Here is an 18,861-nt window from a genome sequence, read left to right on the forward strand (position 1 = left end):
GGCGATCCGGTGGAGAGGGTCGGGGGGGAAGCAAGTCGTGCACCTGGTTGATCGGGTTGCCGAGGCGAGGGTCGGTCACAACGAGGGAGGGACCAGCAGGCTCGTCAGTGCCTCCCACATCACCTGAGTCTGCCGAAGAAGGCTGACTTTGCTTGGTGCACGCTTCGAGCCGCTCCAGGAGAGATGGGGAACTCTGCAGATCGGCGACCTGGCTGACAGGATTGACGAGACGGGAGTCCGTAATGTTGGGCGTCGGGGCAGCAAAGGTACTGGCCGTACTGCGACCGGCTACAGGTGACTTAGAGGAGAGACTAGAACGGCCAACCGCTGCCTTGCCGCTCGTGCCGGTTTTGCTTTGTTCGTTCCGGCGGCTGCGCGAGCCGCTCGAGGAACCGGGGAGAGCGATGCTTTTATCCAGTGCACGCCCTGGCTCATGCTGAGCATGCTCCGCGGGGTCACTGCTCTCGGAAGAGCTGAGGCTCGTGAAGAGGGAGGTATCGTCCGATGGCGATGACGTGGCTTCTGCCGCAGGTGCAAGCTCTTCCTCCGAAGGCTACAGACAGCTCTCCAATTCCATCTCTTGGCTGTCGGTAGGGGTGACGCCCAGATCAGCACCTTCACTTGACTCCTCGGCAGGCTGGCCCAATGATACCCGGGGCAGCTCGGGAAAGTCACTTGTACTTTCAAGAGCTTGCAGACCGGGGGCGCGCGAGGCGTCTCAGAGAAATTTCTCGCAGCATCCGCATAGGAGCGGGGCGCAGGCAGTCAGCGGTGGCATGGTTGCCCTTGCAGCGGCGACACTGGGCATTGCAGTTGACATCATCGTGGCCGTACTCCGAGCAGCGGCCGCACCAGGGGGTCTTGCAGGCGCTAACTTGGTGATCGGTCTGGCCGCAGCGGGCGCATACCCTCCGCACATCTTTGTATTCAAACTGGGCCTTGAACCCTCGAATCTTCATGAAGTTAGGAACGGCCTTCGCCATCTCCATCTTCACGAGTCGCATGCCGGTCTTGATATGCTGAAGGCTCCTCCACGCCGGCTGGCTGACGTTGAGGACCTTCCCATACGGTCTCAGTGCTGCCGCAAGCTCCGCGTTACTCACAACGGGGTTCAGGCGGTACAACCTGCGGGCCCATGCAGGCCACAGGACACAAAACTCCGTTCACGATGACGGCTCCTTTCTCGGTGAGCTTGCGAGCAGCAGCAGCCGTAGCCGCCACCGCGCAGAACTTGAAACCACCCTGATGCATCAGGGTGTCCAGGCCATAGCAGCCTACGATTCCCTCCAGGGCGTCCACCAGGTCATCCACGGTGACGTCCTTCGGGGCGCGAAGTAGAAGACATGGGCTTTGGGCGGTGGCTGAACAGCCTCCCAAGACGCCATGATGACGTGTCCTTAGTTCCAAGACGGTGGTTTAGGGGTCAGTAGGTTGAGGCATCCAGGAGGAAGCGGCTACCCCAACGTAAAACGCAGGGCCGCCCCTCTGCAATCACGGCGAAACCAAGGGAACCGTTCACTGAGGCCCCACGACGTGGGTGCTGTCTTCTCAAGTCGACCCAGCAGAACGATGATCACGGTCGTCCTCGGTGATCAATACGAGGAGAGTTAAACGTCGTCGCATGCGACACTGCCTGTGGGCATGCAGTGGTAAGGAGAATTTATTAAACACAAGTTACTGCTAGGACTCGCTGTAGTTAGCTACTACACGGGTCGACAGAGCACAGGATTTACGCAATGTTCCACAAAGGAAAGGAAGGGAACGTCGCACAAGTTCACAAAACAACTAGTACACCGCACCGAAGGTCCTTTACAATAATGTCCGTGGCACGAGACTAAGACACCATAGTTCACGCGTGGTAGTGAACATAAACAAACCACAACAGTTCACACACATCCGTTGGATGTCCGTACAGAGACGCATGCTCAGCCAGTGATGCTTCACGGGTGGTGCAAAGCCCGGTGGCAGATCCCTGGCATGAAGGATTTTTAAGTTGATAATTAAACCACTGGCGTACCGCATTTTGCGCCAGTGACAATCGCAAAAAAAAGATGTGTTTTTACCGCAGTTCCGCATCCATATCCAAAATAATTCAAATGATTCGGTTGAATTTTTTTTTTGTACGTCGAATTTTTATTTAAATCGTCCATGTTACGCCGGTAATACAAAGGTATAAAATCCAGCAGATTCTCTTGCTGCTGAGAAAGCCGCTTAGTGTGCATGCCGGCGCGAGGGGCGGCGGACAAAGCAACGGGTTGTAAACTAATGCTGTATTCGGGTGGTCGTTTTAGAGCGCTCTGGAGCACTCCGGAAAGCGACTCCGTGTTCGGGTGGTCGAAATCGAGCGTTCGATGTATGTTCGGTTGGTCGTCTCAGAGCGTCGTACTCACTCCGAGCGCCTCCGACTGCTCCGACTCCGAAGTGGGAGCGTCGCCGAAATCTGGAGGCGATCGGGTCACGTGAGCGGGCGGGCCGGCGCGGCTCGCCCGCTTGCCTATCTAGTCGGTGGCGTTCGCTGAGGCCTAGCCAGCGGTTTGTTGTGGGAGTATTTCGACGTTTTTGCTTCTCGTGCTATTACTGAAGGAATCTCCGCATCATGTCGAAACGGGGACGTCTATTGAGTGTAGGGGAACCGTCTCCGCTGCTTCTGCAGCTCGAAATCGACGCCGAGAAGGACAGCAGCTCAGACGACGACGACTCGCACGTTTACGCGACAAAGTTCGCCGAACCGTTCGCCGCACCGCTTCCTGTGTTCAAAGTGCAGGAATACGTTCACAACTTTGGCTTGGAGCTAACGCGTCCGATCTGGAAGCCGCAATTTGTTGAAACACCTAGGCCACCTACGCCGGCCTGGCTGTTTGCAGTTGCCGTGTTGGCCGCGCGGCGGCGCCACGGTCGCGTTCGGTTGGGGAGCGGTGACTCTTGCTCGGTTTGGGGGAAGCGGCGCATCGGCGTACTCCGAGTCGGAGTATCAGAGCGACCACCCGAATACAGCATAAGGTAGCGACAACTGCTCGCGAGCGCCAGACTAGCAGACGATGGCGTGCTGCTTCCCGTGATTTCTGCAGGCTCATGCAGATGCGCTCAGCGCCTCCCAGGGGTTTCCCCAGGAATCGAATAAAGGGGGGGGGGGGGGGGTACGCCTCAGTGGCTGGGGAAGAGGGGGGGGTGGCGTGCAAGGGAGGCGGGAGGCTAGATAAACAATAGGCGCCATGCAGTGAACAGAGGGCGACACTGAGCCGCGACACCCAGCGCCGCCATCGGGGAGAAAGAAAAATACTGAGTCGGCCGCCGCTCGCCAGCGTGCTCGTGTTTCGGTTGCGCTCCTGATTGGCGGCACCGGATGAAATGTAGAATACGCAATTTTTAACTTTTATATTAACTAAAACATACGGCAGTAATTCTACCCCACCGGGCTAGGAATAGACTGAAGGACTGAACTGTTGACTACGCGTACGGAGGAAGGGGTCAAGCGATATTGACTTCCCAGCATAGCCAGAACCAGGTGGAGCATTTCGTGCGCACGTTTTCACGTTTCCACATTGTTTTTTTCCAGTGAATTTGTGTTTCAGCTAGAAAGCACAAATTAATTAGCTGTTCACAGCATAGGAGAGAAGCCGTTTTGTTTGTATTCTTGAAATCGGACCACCGTGGTTTTGCGAGTACGGTGCTCCGTCTCACAGGATCGATTGTTTGGGTGTAATGCGGTCTGCACGCTGCGCTACGTGCTAGAGCATTGACTTCAAAGCAAGTATAATTACCTTAAATACGCGGGCTCCAATGTGTATCAGGCGGGTGCGAAGCATCGAGAACTGTGAACGAACTGGCGGTGATTTTCGATTGATTTATTGTGCGGTTCAACCCGCCGAAGCCAGACAGGCTATGAGGCGCGCCGTAGTGGAGGGATCGGGATTAATTTTGACTCCCTGGGGATCTTTCACGTTTCCGGAATCTCGAACACACGGGCGATTTCGCTTTTCGCCTTTATCGGAAAAGCGGCCGCTGTGGCAGGGAAACGAACCTGACGACGATTTTCAATTTCATGGCTTGAATTATCGCCAAACATTCCCAGAATGCGTCCTGCTCCTCGCCCCTGACAGTTCGTTTCCGCTGGTGCCAGTTCGTCCCACCCCGATATCACGGAGCGAGCACGTTTTCTTGCTCCGCGTACGAGGTCAAGCAGTATCGCCTCATGAGCGAAAGGAAGACTCAACCTGTGTGCCTTCCGTCTCCTTTTCCGTGAATACATTAACAACGTACACGGGTTCCGCTGCAAGCCCGCCAGGAAATGCCCGTGCACGATTTAAAGGAGCCATGAAGAGAAAACACAAGTTTGGTTCATTCGAAAGATTGCCTCGTTAGAACCATAGCGACACCACTTATAACGCAAACTTCGCTCAAATAAGCTACATAATTAGGAAAAAAGGAAATGACCATGCGACCCACCAGCTCATTTTCCGCAACAGAACCTATGCCGTCACATGGGCTAAGCTCTGCGATTGGCGGAGGCCGGCAAAAGCAAACGCATGTTAGGCAGGGCTTACAGCTTGCATAGCGAGCTAAATGCCCGTGAAACATACTGCACATTCTTTTTATGACAAAGAACGGTGGAGTAAACGGTTGAAGGTCCGAACGAACTCGCAAGCGAGTGCGCCAATGCGTACGAAACTAGCGCCGCGGCCGAGCTCGACATCTCGCCGTCGCGCAGACGAATTTTCGGGTTCGAGGCTCTTCGGGGCCAACGAACCGTTCCAGCACGCACAGCCGCGACCTTGCTTCGTATCGTAATCCCTTCACAGGAGGTTGGCCGTCATATCGCCAACCAGCAAAGGTAAAAATAGAAACGAGGGGAGTAAGGAACAGCAAGAAGCGACGAGATAATGCCAGTCGTCGCGTAAGTTTCGAATGGTGTTGGCTTGCTGCTGTCGTTACGAGCTCGTTTCCAGTTTACAACCACTGAAAACTTCAGTTTGTTCAGTTACGGCAGGGACCCTTACGTTAGCTCACTCCTGGGACATGCTGGCGCTCGTCGCCGACTTCGTCAAATCGCTCTGACCTTGGGGAAAAAAATGCCGTAAACACCGCGCATTGACGTTCGTATCTTTCTGGTCGAAGCAGAGAGCTCGCGCGAACGGCTTTCCATACACGACACCGGCCAACTGGCATAAGTGATACTGCTACTGAAGTTGAACTATTATTAACCGTAATCAAAATACGGCACATACGTACCAGTCTATATTCGTCCGTCGCGACGGGGCTGACGAGGCAGCGGTGCCGACGGCTGGGCGTTCGTCTGTTGTGGCTATCGCGGCATGGTCGCTTTCCCGTCCACCGCGTATCCCACAACTCTTGCCGCTCGTGCACTTAGAAGCATTGAGCGTTTTTGTGGTGTGAGGTTGTTAAATGCAAGCCCGAGCTCCTCGGCGAGAGTTTTGTTCTCCGGATCAGGCGATTCCATGACTAGGGCTGCGGGTGCACTAGGTTTTACTAGTATTTTTAAAATGGCCGCCGTCTCGATCGACTCCCGCGTGTGGGTGCTATATGGAGTCGACATACTAAGTATCTGTTTCATGGACCGGCTCTATGACGCCATTGTACACGTCACGGAATGTTCAATTTTAGCGGGAGATTTAAAATTTTGGCTTAAATTGCCTTATTTCTCAGTGAATAAAGCATCATTTGCTTCCGGGAAAGCGCTTGGGGTACTATGAAACACCTAATCTTTCGAATAAAACAAACTTTTGTTTTCTCTTCATGGCTCCTTTAAGACTACCTCTTCCTTTTTACGGGGTACGCAGGGCCTCCAAATATTAGAATAATCATAAACTCCGTTTATTTTTTATTGTTGTCTGATGTTGCTGTTGTGAGCCCCGTTAAAGCGACTTTGTTTTATTGAACAGCATTTATTTGCAGTGCAAAAATCCCACATGCATTGCTTTTATATCTTGTACTGACGTAGGTATTTCGACTTTTTGACAGCTTATTTTCAAACAAATGGCGCTACTTTGTTTAAAAACAATCATATTTTATCCAAAAAAAGGGGTGAGATGTTGCAGCCATCAATTAGTTCTCTTACAATTAAAATACGGCTGAGTGTTACGTACCGCATGAATTTTCATTATAAACGCCGCGGAAGACGCATTCACGATGCAGAGAAACCAAGCAATTTATTGTAAGCTTACGACTATTGACAGCTGGCAAACCGATATACTTTACTTTGACAGCAGCATGTAATCTGCTTGGTAGTCATCGCCGTTGTATTTTCTAAAAATTTCACGGAGGCATGTGCCGCCTGTGAGGCTGTGACCAGCCTTCCCAACTCGGACGATTCAGGGCAGCGAAGGCGGTAGCTTTCCTTCTGGGCTTTGTTTCTTTTAACGCCTCTCAGTCGATAACACTCCATGCTGTCGCCATTGCAGCGTATCCCACAAACTTAAGCCACTTATAGCGCACCTAAGTTGATAGACGCCTTTGCAAGGGCGCGGGCACAGTGTGTAAAGCAGGCGGCTGGCCAGGACGGTGAGGCTCGGCCTACCCACTGTTGCGCGGAGGCGCGGTAGATGGCGCTGCGCTCGCTCGGAAAACTTGACTGCACGGAGCCTATTCGCCGCGAGCTCGACATGTAGGTGGCGACACCGTCGCGCTGCTAGTGTGGATGCTCCGCTGAGCGGCCCGTAAGAATGCACACTGTGGGCGCGCTTCGTGCTTTTTTCTCGCAGTATGTGCGCACGAAAGGTGCAAACAAGAGTAATATGCTGTAGTTTGGTTCCTCAACGTTCAATGTAAAGCATGGAAGCGGCAGTGAGTTTTCATTACTACGCCAAAAAAAGCGACGGCTCATCGGGAATCTCAGAATTGCCGTAATTGTGACAATGAACTTGTACGCTGTGGCTCGTAGCAACCTCGATCTTTCCAGACTATGGCTTTGAGCCTTCAATAAAAGCATAATTAGAAACAAATCAGGAATCCTCGATCTCTGAAATTCAGTTTACAACGGCAATCTCAATCGCTTTCAATGGTAGCATGACGCATTCTTGCATTTGTGGGATGCCCTGAAATGGTAACACTACTTAACTGCCCCGAAATTCTTTCTAAGAGCTTACGATATTTTTTGTGGGTTCAAAAGGCAACATAAAATTACTGAATTTTGATCAACGCAGAGATATAAATGTAACCGCTCTAACGGGTCTTTTAAATTAAATTTTAGCGACTCTGAAGGTTTGATGAATAACGGGTTCGATTCCCGGCCGCGGCGGCCGCTTTTCTGATGGAGGCGAAAAGCAAAAACGCCCGTGTGTGCGAGGTTTCGGCGCACGTTAAAGATCCCAAGGGGGTCAAAATTAATCCGGAGCCCTCCACTACTGCGCGCCTCATCGCCTGCGTTGCGTCGGCGCGTTAAAACCTGCAATCAATCAATCAAATTGATGAATAACGGTTTCAGATCACTTATTTACGGCTTTCGTCGCAAGTGAACTTGCGAATTGAATTGTCAACGCACGCAGTACAATCAACATCTCATGTTTAGCTAGGTTTTAGCAAAGTGACAAGCAGGTTTACAGTGTGCAAACCAAGCTTCTGGGACCTCACAGTGAGCACAAATTTTCTGTTACGGCTGCTCTGTTGACCATCGTTCCTTTTAAAATCTAACAGGTGCCTGCAACAGCGACATGTGTTTGCATTCTTGCGTATAAGGTCACTTACGAACCCTAAAGATGGCAATAAATGATCGAAGTTGCGCTTTTGCAGATGTAGTAAAACATTTCCTTTTTATTTCTCGTTGCGAATCAGCGCAACGGGTTCCCGGTAACTACTTTGTTTTGTAAACTCAATATCGCCTTTGGCTTGGCATTTAATTCTTGAGGATTGGTTAAAAAATGAAATTCTGTGCATTTCTTTTTTCTTGTTTTTTTTTCGGGAAGAGGGGGGGGGGGGGGGTCCTGCCAACGTTGCAAGAACAGAGAGAAGAGAACGCATGTAACGCGAAAAGCCAAACTATGGTTATCAATACTGACAATCGAAACTACACTAGGAGTTGTGTTCTGTAGCGGTGAAAAAGCAGTACTTTAACACGTATTTTCAAAATTAATTAACCCCCCTTTGGTCCGAGATTGTCCAGAAATTGTGGTTCGCCTTTTTCAAAAATGTATTGAAAGCAAGCATTGTGGGAAAAAATTAAGAAAAAATCAGCGAGTCAAGGCACACACCCCTCACACATGTGGGCAACAACGTGCATTATATTACACGTTTTCTCCTCTTTCTTTAAACTTAGGTCCACCTTAAGAGGTTAAGACGTGACCATATTAGGCATTTGGTTATGCTGAGTGAGACACGTTTCTGGACAAGGTGATTCATGTCGGATTTGAAAATGATATATATGAAAATGACACACGAAATACCACATGACAGACGCAAACTCACAACTGCTTAATTTTACCAAAAATCCCCCCTAAATACTCTAGCGCATCCATAGAAACGTATTTTAAATAATACGTAAAATTAGCAACTCGATACAGTTGAATAAATGTTTATTCCTCCTCCTCAGTATAAACACGACTAATGGTATTTATTTTAGAAATATACGGGAAGGACACGATCACACAGGCGCTTGCTGGTGTAAAATACGTGTCCGGTAATGTATGGGCGATAGCTCAGGGGTCGTGTGCAGTGTAAATGTTTTTGTTTGTTTCTTCTATAAGGACACAGCGCAGTTTTACAAGGGTGTGGAATTTGCACGCGTATGCACAGGTCTTGTCGCTTCTTACCCGTTTCGCGTACTAAACTTTTATCCTTTAAATAATCACCACGCCACCTTCAAAAAGCACCCTTCGACGTTCCCGAAACGGCAGACGACTGCACTCAGCAATAGGAAAAGTGGTATGTGTGGAATCAATTGATGTTCACACTCAAGCCGCGGTGACCACGGCGAAGATGTTTCGCGGAATTAAACCAGCGCATTAACCCGCAACGGCCGCTGATTATTGCGTTTCTAGAGGAAATGCACAAGCAGAGGTAACTATGTCATTGCTTACTGCCAAACGAGCACACATATTGGTTGTTTCGTCGTGTGCAGCACGCGTCTTGCGCCGCACGCAACGTGAAAAAGCAGACGACGCGAGAGCGCCATCCACACTAGGAGCGGTTCGTCCCGCCGCCGCCAGGGGCCGACTCTGTTAGCGCTCGGGGCGAATAGAAACTGTTTGTTAAAGCCAAGCTTTAGTAATTCCTCCAGCGGCTTCGCGGAGGATGCGCAAGTTAATTTTTTGACCGGAGGCACACCCCCCGGCAACACTCCCAAGTGCATCACGTGATTCGCTGGACCCGCTGTCGGCTCTGAGCACAAGGCTCCATTTTAAGTCGTTCTGCTCACATCGCGGCCGTTCCCGTTGCGGTGGCGACGGAGCGGCCGCTCAGCTGATCGACAGCCGACCAAACCCGCAGCCTCCCATGCATGCGCCTCTGGGGATACTCGGGCGATGTGACTCATCTTGCGCCGCATTCGCCATGAAAGAGAAACGCCCCGTTCGCCGAGAATGAAAGCACGGCCGGGCCTCCTCCTGTGAGCGTTGCACAGGACCGAACGGCTTTGAGCCGTGGTCGGCAATGCAGCTACATCAAAGGTTAACCCAGCGAAACCAGGACTCAACCAGACTAAGCCAAGCTTTTGCTTTGCATATCCGAGTTTAGCTGAGCTAAGCCGCTTCCATTTTTTTCATTTTTATTCCACTAGTTAAATAATGGATGTCTATTAACTAATTCTCATCCCCGTGACTCATGTTTCCCTTTTTTCTCTACGTACACCTGGGAGGCCGTGTTATATATTTAATCTGAAAAAGCACGTAATCTTTAGACATTCAGTTTTTTCCGAGAAAGGTCAGTATTGAGTTTTCGAATGTCTGACCATTTCTGACCAATAAATGCCTGACCATAAGCAGCGTTTCAAACTAGCTGCCAGGGCTAAAGACGAGATTTAAGTTTTTGAAAAAAAATTGTTTAGGGAGTACACGAATTATGCAGCACTCATAAAGCGGGCAGCGATTGTCTTTTGACGCTCACAATTTACTAAAACGCCAGGATAACCTTCCGTAGCCCCTCGCCTCGCCAAGCTGCCAATTTTGAATGTAGATTCTGAAAGAGCTTCTTCAAAGGTCTGAGTTGTAAATAAAGAACGTTCCCGAATCAACGAGGAATGTAAATTTTATGTCCGTTTACTACACTCAGTTCAAGTCAAACGTGGCCTCAGTTTTGGGTGGCAGCTTGGGTGAGTAATTTTGGGTGAAAACTTGTCGATAGATTCTTTGCCCGTACTCCTTCGCGGGCTTGTTCGTGTTCTGTACCAGTAGCCTCTGACGAGTCAATGTGTTATTTATGGTAGTTTTTATCACTAAATTTGGAAATTTCTTTCTTGACGCAGCGTGAAAGCAACTGAAAGCAACGCTAATAATCCAGGTTCGCTAATAATGAAATCTATCGAAGACCGGACTTATGGCAATGGGCCAAATAAAACTCCGAAAAAAATCTTCGAATCTCGAAAACGTAAAATTTTATTTATAAATCTACAGAAACACATCAAAGCGTTATTATTGCTAACGAAAGAAGCAAACATTGACTCTGAAAATAAAAATGTGAAAATGTCCGCATTTTTAAGGACAAAACCTTCAGAACGCCGCACCTTAATTAAAATCGCCTAGAGTTTTTGATGTAGCACTGCACCGCTTTTGCGATGAAATCATTAAAAACACGTCGGTAAACGTCAATAGCATCTCTGGCGTCGGATGCCTCCGGAACTCCAATAGTCGTGCTCATCAGCTCACTCCCATGCTTGCGAACAAGACGGCCTCTTTCTGGCGACGAAACCCTGTTGAGGGCCGAAAACTAGCGCTCAACAGTGGTTGTTATGATCGGCAGCAGCAGGAGATGGCAAATGACATCTTGCAGGCTGGGGAACGCAGCGGCATGGTGAGGAGGAAGAGGAGGAGGAGGAGGTGGAGGAGAAAGAGTAAGAGGAGGAGGAGGAATAAACGTGTCTCTAAAGCAGTCAGCCTTGTTGAAGAGTCCTCCTTCCAAGACCCCTTGAGTCCGTCCGGCGTCTTGGGCTCTCTGCACCAGCCAAGTCTGGTCCTCAGGGCCCGAGCTGGACAGTGCTCAGGGGAGGGGAAGGGCAGGGGGGGGGGGGGGGTCGGTGGGGATTCTTATGACAGTCTCAAATGGTATGGTAGAGGGTGCCCGGAGCCTCGCAGAAGCCGCATTGCGAGGAGGATCGGGTAGCGACCAGAATGTGGGCTCTAGGGGGGTGGGGTAATTTGTTTATTTTCAAGAATGCCTCGGAGATGGCGCTCTTGTAGGCTTTTGTGCGCAGGGGGATATAGTGTTCGTTCCAGACGGTAATGCTGGGTGATTTCTTGGAGCGACAAGAGGGGGAAGATCTGCTCTTGGCTTGCCCGGTGGGTCAACTCTCGAGAACACTGATTGGCTGCTTCGTTTACAGATACGGCGGAGTGGGCTGGAGCCCAAATAATCCTTTCGGGATGTTGGGGAGGATGCTGGAGAAAAATTGCTCTGGCAGGTTGTGATATCAAATCGCTGGAGAATGTTCTACATGCTTGCTGTCTGTATCTGGTGATTATTTCTACATAGGTTTGTGTAATGGTGAGGGAGATTATCGCTTCTTCCGCCTGTAAAGAGCGGATTGTGGGAATTGATATGCATGATCTCACTTGTTCCCGGGGTCACCGGCGCGTCTAGGTAGTTGCTACCATCGCGACCCGCAGCTCGTACGCAACCAGCTAATGCCAAGGACGATGAAACTGATGCTGTAGAAAGTACACTGTTAATTCATTATGAAATATTTGCGACGTGACATGTATGAGACTGTGTGTGCAACGAAAATAGACCTCCACTGAGAACGACGTGGGTCGCGTTTTTCCACACAGTGACCTAGACAAGCTACAATAGGGGTTTATTAAACGTGGAGCGCGCTTCAAGGCATGTTATCAGAAAAGCATTTAAGTTTGCAGCAAGTACAGGTCCTCAAGTTTACTAAAAAAACTAAAAATTATAACATTAAGCCTTATAAATCTTTAACCAGTATGTTTGTGTTAGTTAAAAAAGAACTAGCAACACACGCCAATGAACCGAGTTAGCTTGAAAAAGCGACGTATTGAATAGTAATGTGGCTGCTGAAAACAAATTTTTGATACTACAAATTACAAATTTTAATACAGATTACGTGTTGCAAAGTACGGTGACGAAACAGCAGAAACCAGGTCCAAAAGCTTGAATTTTCTTTATTAAATGCTTAATAACCTCCAATGTACATACAACTTTTCCCATGCCCATCCCAGTTCATTCCAGAAATAGACCTTATGCAAAAACGGGTGCCCTCTTGCGGGAACCGCGTGTGCTTCCACCATGTTGGGGGATTCCCTGATCTCCGGATACCGCAGTATACATGATAGGCCGGGGTTAGCGACGCGCACGTCGGCATTTATATTTGTCCAAGACACTTAAATACTGCCGTGTAACTTGCTGTGCACAAAGAAGATACGAGGACGACCACAGAAATAGCGCACACATCTTTTTATTTCTCAACGGAAGCAGGATTCGAGCCCTGCGTGAAGTTGCTTGCGAGTGTCGACTTCCCTTCGCGCAGTAATATTATAGCTAGATCGCATACATAGTCACGAAACGAATAATATGTGCAGAACTAAAAAGGTCCCAAAGTGAGCTATGTTCTACCCCTGTATTTGGAGCCGCGCACTCCTGCTTGCTGGTAGTTAAGGCGCACTGCATCGGTCAGCTCGTACTTTATCGTGTGGGACGAGTTTTGAGTCTGCTGTTCGTGCTTTGCGCGCCCGTGTTTTTCTTTTATTCTGGACGTTCGGTGGGCTTTTATGGAAGTACTACGCATTCTTTCGTTTGCCAAACGTTACAGGGAATAAGGGATCCGCGATAGTTTCAACCTTCACGTAGCGCCATGAGTAAGTAGCGCAAGTGACGTACGTGGTAATTCCGTGTATCGGTAATTTACCGCTCGTCGCCTGCTGTTCGACCGTAGCCTATTTTCCCAAGATCAAATTTTTCGAGCGAAATTTTCTAAGCGGTAGTATGCACCCAGTTTTGTTGTCCAGGGCGCGAGCAGGGGACGGTCAGTGGTCGGCGCGAGGCACGCGCTCACGAGCGCTCGGCATTTTCTCGCTCTTTAAGCTTTTCGCAGTTTTTTTTTTTTTAGATGCGACGCATCTCTGTAACTCGCCTTGTCCCTCCGGCGTCTTCCGTCGTCCGTAGTCCGCATCCCTCCCCCTTTTTCCTCGCCGCGCCCGCTGCGCGCTAACGCCGCTCTCACCGCAGCGCCATCTGCGTGTTAGCGCTCGCTCCCGTCGCCGTGCCAGCTGTGCGTCAGCGCGCTTTAGCACTCGGTTAAACATCGAACACATGCGCATGCGCTGCTCTCTCTCATTTCCCTCACCGTTAACGCGCGGAACATATAAACGCGGTAACTGCGCCGCTCCGCTCAGTCGTTCCGCCGCTCCGATGATATCCGATGACCACCGATGATTTGAATGGAGACTATCAGGCCTGCTATCGCGATGGTCGGGGGAATCATACGTAATGTAATGGAAACAACAACAAATGGACACGCTAAATGGAAACAACATAACGGAAACGCAACGGAAACCCCACGATGCGTCGCATCTACCCATGGTTCCCCTCGCGGGAAGATGGTGTAAATGTTTGCTAAAGCCTTTGCGTCTGCTGGGGACGCTCGGCGGTCGCCGCGAGGCACGCGCTCGGCAATTTAGTGGTAATTTAATTATTCACTGGCAATTTATTGTTAAAGGGACAGACAACCGATTTTTGTCGCGTATATGTTCTCTGTCCCAAATGAAAGCCGGCGTTTTATTTAGCCCGGTAACCACAAGCAATTTCTAAAGAAATTGGCGGAAATAATTTTAATTTGGCAGCAAACTTCCTGAAATCGGAAGGGTGGCGGTTCGTAGTGTCGAAACTTGACAGTACAATATGTGTACAAAAGCGCCGCGGAAGCACAAATAAAAAATCGAAAAAACACCCTCACTTTGAAAGAAATCGTATTTGGCGGGCTAACACATTTAATCGTTATAATAGCGCAAGTGTACATCAATGTCGAAAAGAAACAGATGAAAACTATAAAAGATAAAAAGATGTATAAAAATAAAGTAACCCTACCTATCTGGATACATATGTCACATCTGGCTATAAAAAATCGCAGTCATGAGAAGCGGCGAAAATTATAAACTTAGCTTTGCGTTTTATTGATTCTGTTTATTCCCGTCACTCTAGTATACTCAATTTGCATAATAGAACAAATCTTCAGAAACTTAAGCAGCGCAGAGTCGTCTCTAGCCTAATTTTTTTTTACTACAGAAACTTAAAATTGTCGCGGGAATACTACCTCCAAGGGCCTTTCAGACGTTTAGCGAGAAGACATCATAGTAAGAATATTAGGCAGCCAATCAGCTGAATTACTATTCGAAAGTTCTCTTTGTTTCCTCGGGCAATTTCTTACTGGAATAAGTTAGGTGAACGAACAGGAACTCGGTATCATTAGAAGAATTTTCCCCACGTATTGGAAATGTGTGTTCTGGTTGAATGGTGGTGTTTGAAAATTGGAATACATTACGAATGCATATCGTTGTTCGGACCCCGTTGCGTTCGGACCTCTTTGCGTCTATTACATATTTATGTATTTTACTTATTTGTGTGGGGCGTTTTTAAACTACGCCAACCAATACTGATGTGTTTTTTTGTTCACTCCTGCATGAGCCCGACCAGGCCCTAAAGTATCGGTAAATAAATAAAAAATCTGCCCATTACTCACGCAGGAAAGGCATTAGTAGCCAATTCTCAGATTTATGCACATGTTTTTTTTTAAGTCTCTCCTACGGACATCTTTCATCTAGATCTCGCGAACCCGAAGACAAAGCTACGCTCCAAACAATGAGCATACTAGAGGCTCATAAATAAATTTCTGCCGCACGTACGAACACCAACTGCAGAAAAATCCAATGCGTGCATTACTCAAGATATTGGGTATCTTTCTAGTACACTTTCGCCGCTACAAATTTTGTGTCAAAAGAGCAGTGTCGGCCTAAGGCATTCAGAAACTTTCGGCCGGAGGCATTCGGCCGGAAATATCGGTCGATTCCGGAAAATTTCCTGCATTCAAGTTTTCAGTGCATGACCCGTTGCTTGTAAGCACATTTTGGAGAACAGTTTCGAAGACGGTAACGCATATTTTCAGAAATACAAATGGGTTGGAACGATGCGGGTTCAAATGAGAAGGGCGCTTTGGGAGCGGGTTGTAACGGGAAGGGCGTTTTGGGAACGGGATGAAACAGGAAGCGCCCAAGCAGGAAGGTCGTTTCGGGAACGGGCGCACACGGGACGGGTCAAGCGGGAAGGGCGTTTCGGGAATGGGTTCAAACGGGAAGGGGTCAAACGGGAATGGGTTCTTTCGGGCTACATCCCTCTGGATGTACTGAGCATGCTATCGCAGCGGCTGTGAACAAACGGAAATAAATGAAAAACAATATGAAAACATTTTTTATAACGTTTCATAAACTGGGTACGTTATTCGGGGAACGGGCTAAATAGGAAAATACGAAACGGGAAGGTTCTTTCGCCCCGGGTTGAAATGGGAAGGAACAAATGGGAACGGGTTCAAACGGGAACGGGCCAAGTGGGAAAGGGCGAAACGGGAAGGGCGTTTTGCGCCGGGTTGAAACGGGAGGGAACAAGCGGGAAGGGTGAAATGGGAATGGATTCAAACGGGAACCTCCCCCTCCCCGTACGTAGTAATCGGGTTGAAGTCTTCACCTTCGTTGTCGTGATCGTCCGCTAGAGGAGGGGAGACCGAGCCGGCGTTGCGTCTAGTGAGCGCACTCGCCATCCGGTTCGCGTCCTCGTTGCGGTTCGTTTCGGGTCCCACTGTGCCCATGTGGGCTGGGAACCACTTGATGCACACCGTTGTCTGTGATGACCGTAGGGCCCCGCATACCCTCACAACACTCGGGTGCACCTTGTTCTCAGCGAAACGCAGGACGGCCGTCCGGGCGTCGCTGAGGACGGTGGTGCAGTTAGGGTTGGAGAGAGCCAGCGCGATGGCCAGCTCTTCCGCTTGTTCAGTGGATGATGCCACGATGCTGCCGGCCGTGTAGAGCTCACCGGTGGTGGCTGTGACGACGGCGGCGGCGTACGTGTTCTTGCGGTCCGGGTACCAGGCCACGTCCACGTAGAAGGCCCCGATGTCTTTGGAGTGAGTGGTTGAAGTGCCCGCGCTCGAGCGAGCCGTCTTTCGTTGTTCTCCCCTGGACTCATGTGGCGGGGAAGTGGGGCGACCTGCAGCTTGCGCAGTAGGTCCCGCAGAAGCGGCAGCCAGTCCCTACCTTCCTGCAGCCTCGGTTGATATCCTATCCTTTGTAGTATTGCCCTGCCCATTCGGGTCTGCGCGAGACGTGTAAGCTGCGCGGTTTGCTGCGCCTCGACTATCTCGCCTAGTGTATTATGCACGCCTAGCTCAAGGGGCCGTTCGTTATTTGTGTGGTTGTAAAGACCAAGTGCAGCTTTGTGTGCTTTGCGTATGAGCGCCTCCAGCTTTCTACGCTCGAGGTCGGTCCAGTCATGAAAGGCCGCGACATAGGCCAGGTGGCTGATGGCGAAAGACTGTACGAGTTTGAGCAGGTTGTGCTCTCTCATGCCAGCGTATTTGGTTGAAATCCTCTTAATTAAGCTTATGGCTCTGGAGACCTTGGAATCCAGTAGCTTAACGGTGTGGCCGTTGTAGCGTAGCTCTTCGATGTGGAGGCCCAGGACACGCAAGGTGCTGACTCTTGGGATGGTAGTACCGTCACCCGCATGGAGCTGTATGTCAGGTGCGCTGTCGGATCTGAACTTGCGGCGTGGCAGTAGTACGAGCAGTTCTGACTTGGCTGGGGAGCACTGGAGGCCCGTGCCTTGCAGTTGGTCTTCAACGACGTCGATGGCTTGCTGCAGGGACGCCTCGATCTCGCCGTCACTGCCACCCGTCACCCAGAGGGTGATATCATCGGCATAGATCGTGTTTTTGACTTTCGGGAGGGTGCGGAGGCGTTCGGCCACTCTAATCATGACTAGGTTGAACAGCGTCGGCGAGATCACGGCCCCCTGCGGTGTGCCTATGCTCCCCAACGTCTTGGTCGGTAGCTCCAGATCCCCTGCCACGATGGTGGTGGTGGTAGGAGCTGTGAGGAAGTCCTTGATGTAGTTGAATGTCCGTTCTCCCATGTTGAGGTGGGAGACTTGCTGTAGAACCGCCGAGTGGTGGATGGTATCAAAGGCACTCTTCAAATCGAGACCGAGTATGGCCCGGTTGTCCATGGGGCTTGTGGTCGTCGACGGTTTGTCAATGATCTCGTGCTTGATGAGGAGCATGGCGTCCTGTGTGCTCAGCCCTGCCCCGAATCCCAGCATGGTATCCGGGTAGAGGTTGTTCTCTTCCAGGTAGTCTTGCCACCGGTTGAGCAGCACGTGCTCGAAGGCCTTGCCGATACACGATGTTAGTGAAATCGGGCGAAGGTTCTCGATGCTTGGTGGTTTGCCGGGCTCGGGGATGAGTACTGTCCGTGCCTCTTTCCACTTGCGGGGTAAGGCTCCGTTTCGCCAGCAGTGATTGAAGAACTTTGTGAGTGCTGTGATCGCCCCGTCGCTGAGGTTGCGTAGCGCCTTGTTAGAGACACCGTCGGGTCCCGCCGCGGACTTGCTGTTGATCTTCTGTAAGACCGCTCGTACCTCCCATTCTTCAATGTCTGTGTCGAGCTTAGGGTTGGAGTCGCCCGTGTAACTCGGTAGAGAAGAGGGTGGCGTTGCCGGTAGATACTTGTCGTTGAGGCGCTTGCACACCTCGTCGTCACCTAGCTCTTTTCGAGCTTTAAGCAAGGTACGTGCCAGGGTGTGTTGTTGCGTGCCCTTGGTTTGACTGTCGTCCAGCAGGTGACGGAGTAAGTGCCATGTGCGACTCTTATGTATTTGACCGTCTGCCTCCTGACAGATCGCATGCCATTGTTGGTGACACAGCACGGCACAGTGCTTTTCAATTTCTCGGTTGAGTAGGGCTATGCGCTTGCGGAGCTTGCGGTTATGCCGCTGACTCTTCCATCTTCGCTTTAGTGAGTTCCGTGCCTCAAGTAAGTGCGCTAGCCGGCTGTCCATGTTGGGCATGTCGTCCGTCGTCTCTAGCTCCGTGGTAGCTCGCTGGGCCTCGGTGAGAAGTGCCTTCGTCCACTCTTCTATGTCGTCGATGTGGTCGGGAATGGTCTCCAGGTTGGTACGGAACCTGTTCCAGCCCGTGAGTTTCTGTGTTCGGCGAGGGACAACGTGACTGTTGAGAGGGATAATGATCTCGATTACACAATGGTCACTGCCGAGTGTCTCCAGGGTGTTTCGCCACCGCACTTTCGTGTTGTTGCTGAAAGCCAGGTCGGGGTTGGTGTCCCGTTGTACGGACGTGCCGTGCCTGGTAGGAGTGGATATGTCATTGATGAGGTGGTAGTCGGCGTCCTGGGTCTCCTCTATGAGGTTCCGGCCCTTCGCCGTCGTGCGCTGGTAGCCCCATGTGGTGTTGAGCATTGAAGTCGCCACAGATCAATGTAGTGTTGTCCCCCGCAAGCTGCTTGATCTTGCGAATACGGGTGCCGTAGCGCTGTGATGAGTACTTAGGCTTGGTGTAGATATTAGTGATGTAGATGTGCTCCTTGTGCTTCCTGTTCCTCTTGCCGACGACCACTTCAATCGTAAGATGTTCGGTGTTCGTCGTATGCTTGAGGTCGTGCTCCAAGTATACTATTC

The 18,861-nt window shown here is 50.4% G+C and overlaps 1 protein-coding gene across 1 annotated transcript; it reads right to left on the reverse strand.

The window, feature by feature from the left end:
* Positions 1-553: 553 nt before the first annotated feature.
* On the reverse strand, positions 554-18,642 carry LOC144136797 (uncharacterized). The gene is made up of 2 exons (XM_077687538.1): positions 17,317-18,642; positions 554-637 (listed from the first exon to the last, which is right to left on the reverse strand). The coding sequence occupies exons 1-2, from the start codon at positions 18,640-18,642 to the stop codon at positions 554-556; spliced, it is 1,410 nt and encodes a 469-aa protein (XP_077543664.1).
* Between the last annotated feature and the right edge of the window lie 219 nt (positions 18,643-18,861).

This window comes from Haemaphysalis longicornis, unplaced genomic scaffold, assembly GCF_048455015.1.
Source record: "Haemaphysalis longicornis isolate Haplotype H1 unplaced genomic scaffold, Haemaphysalis longicornis Haplotype H1 scaffold_1, whole genome shotgun sequence".
In the NCBI taxonomy this organism is placed as follows: Eukaryota; Metazoa; Arthropoda; class Arachnida; order Ixodida; family Ixodidae; genus Haemaphysalis; species Haemaphysalis longicornis.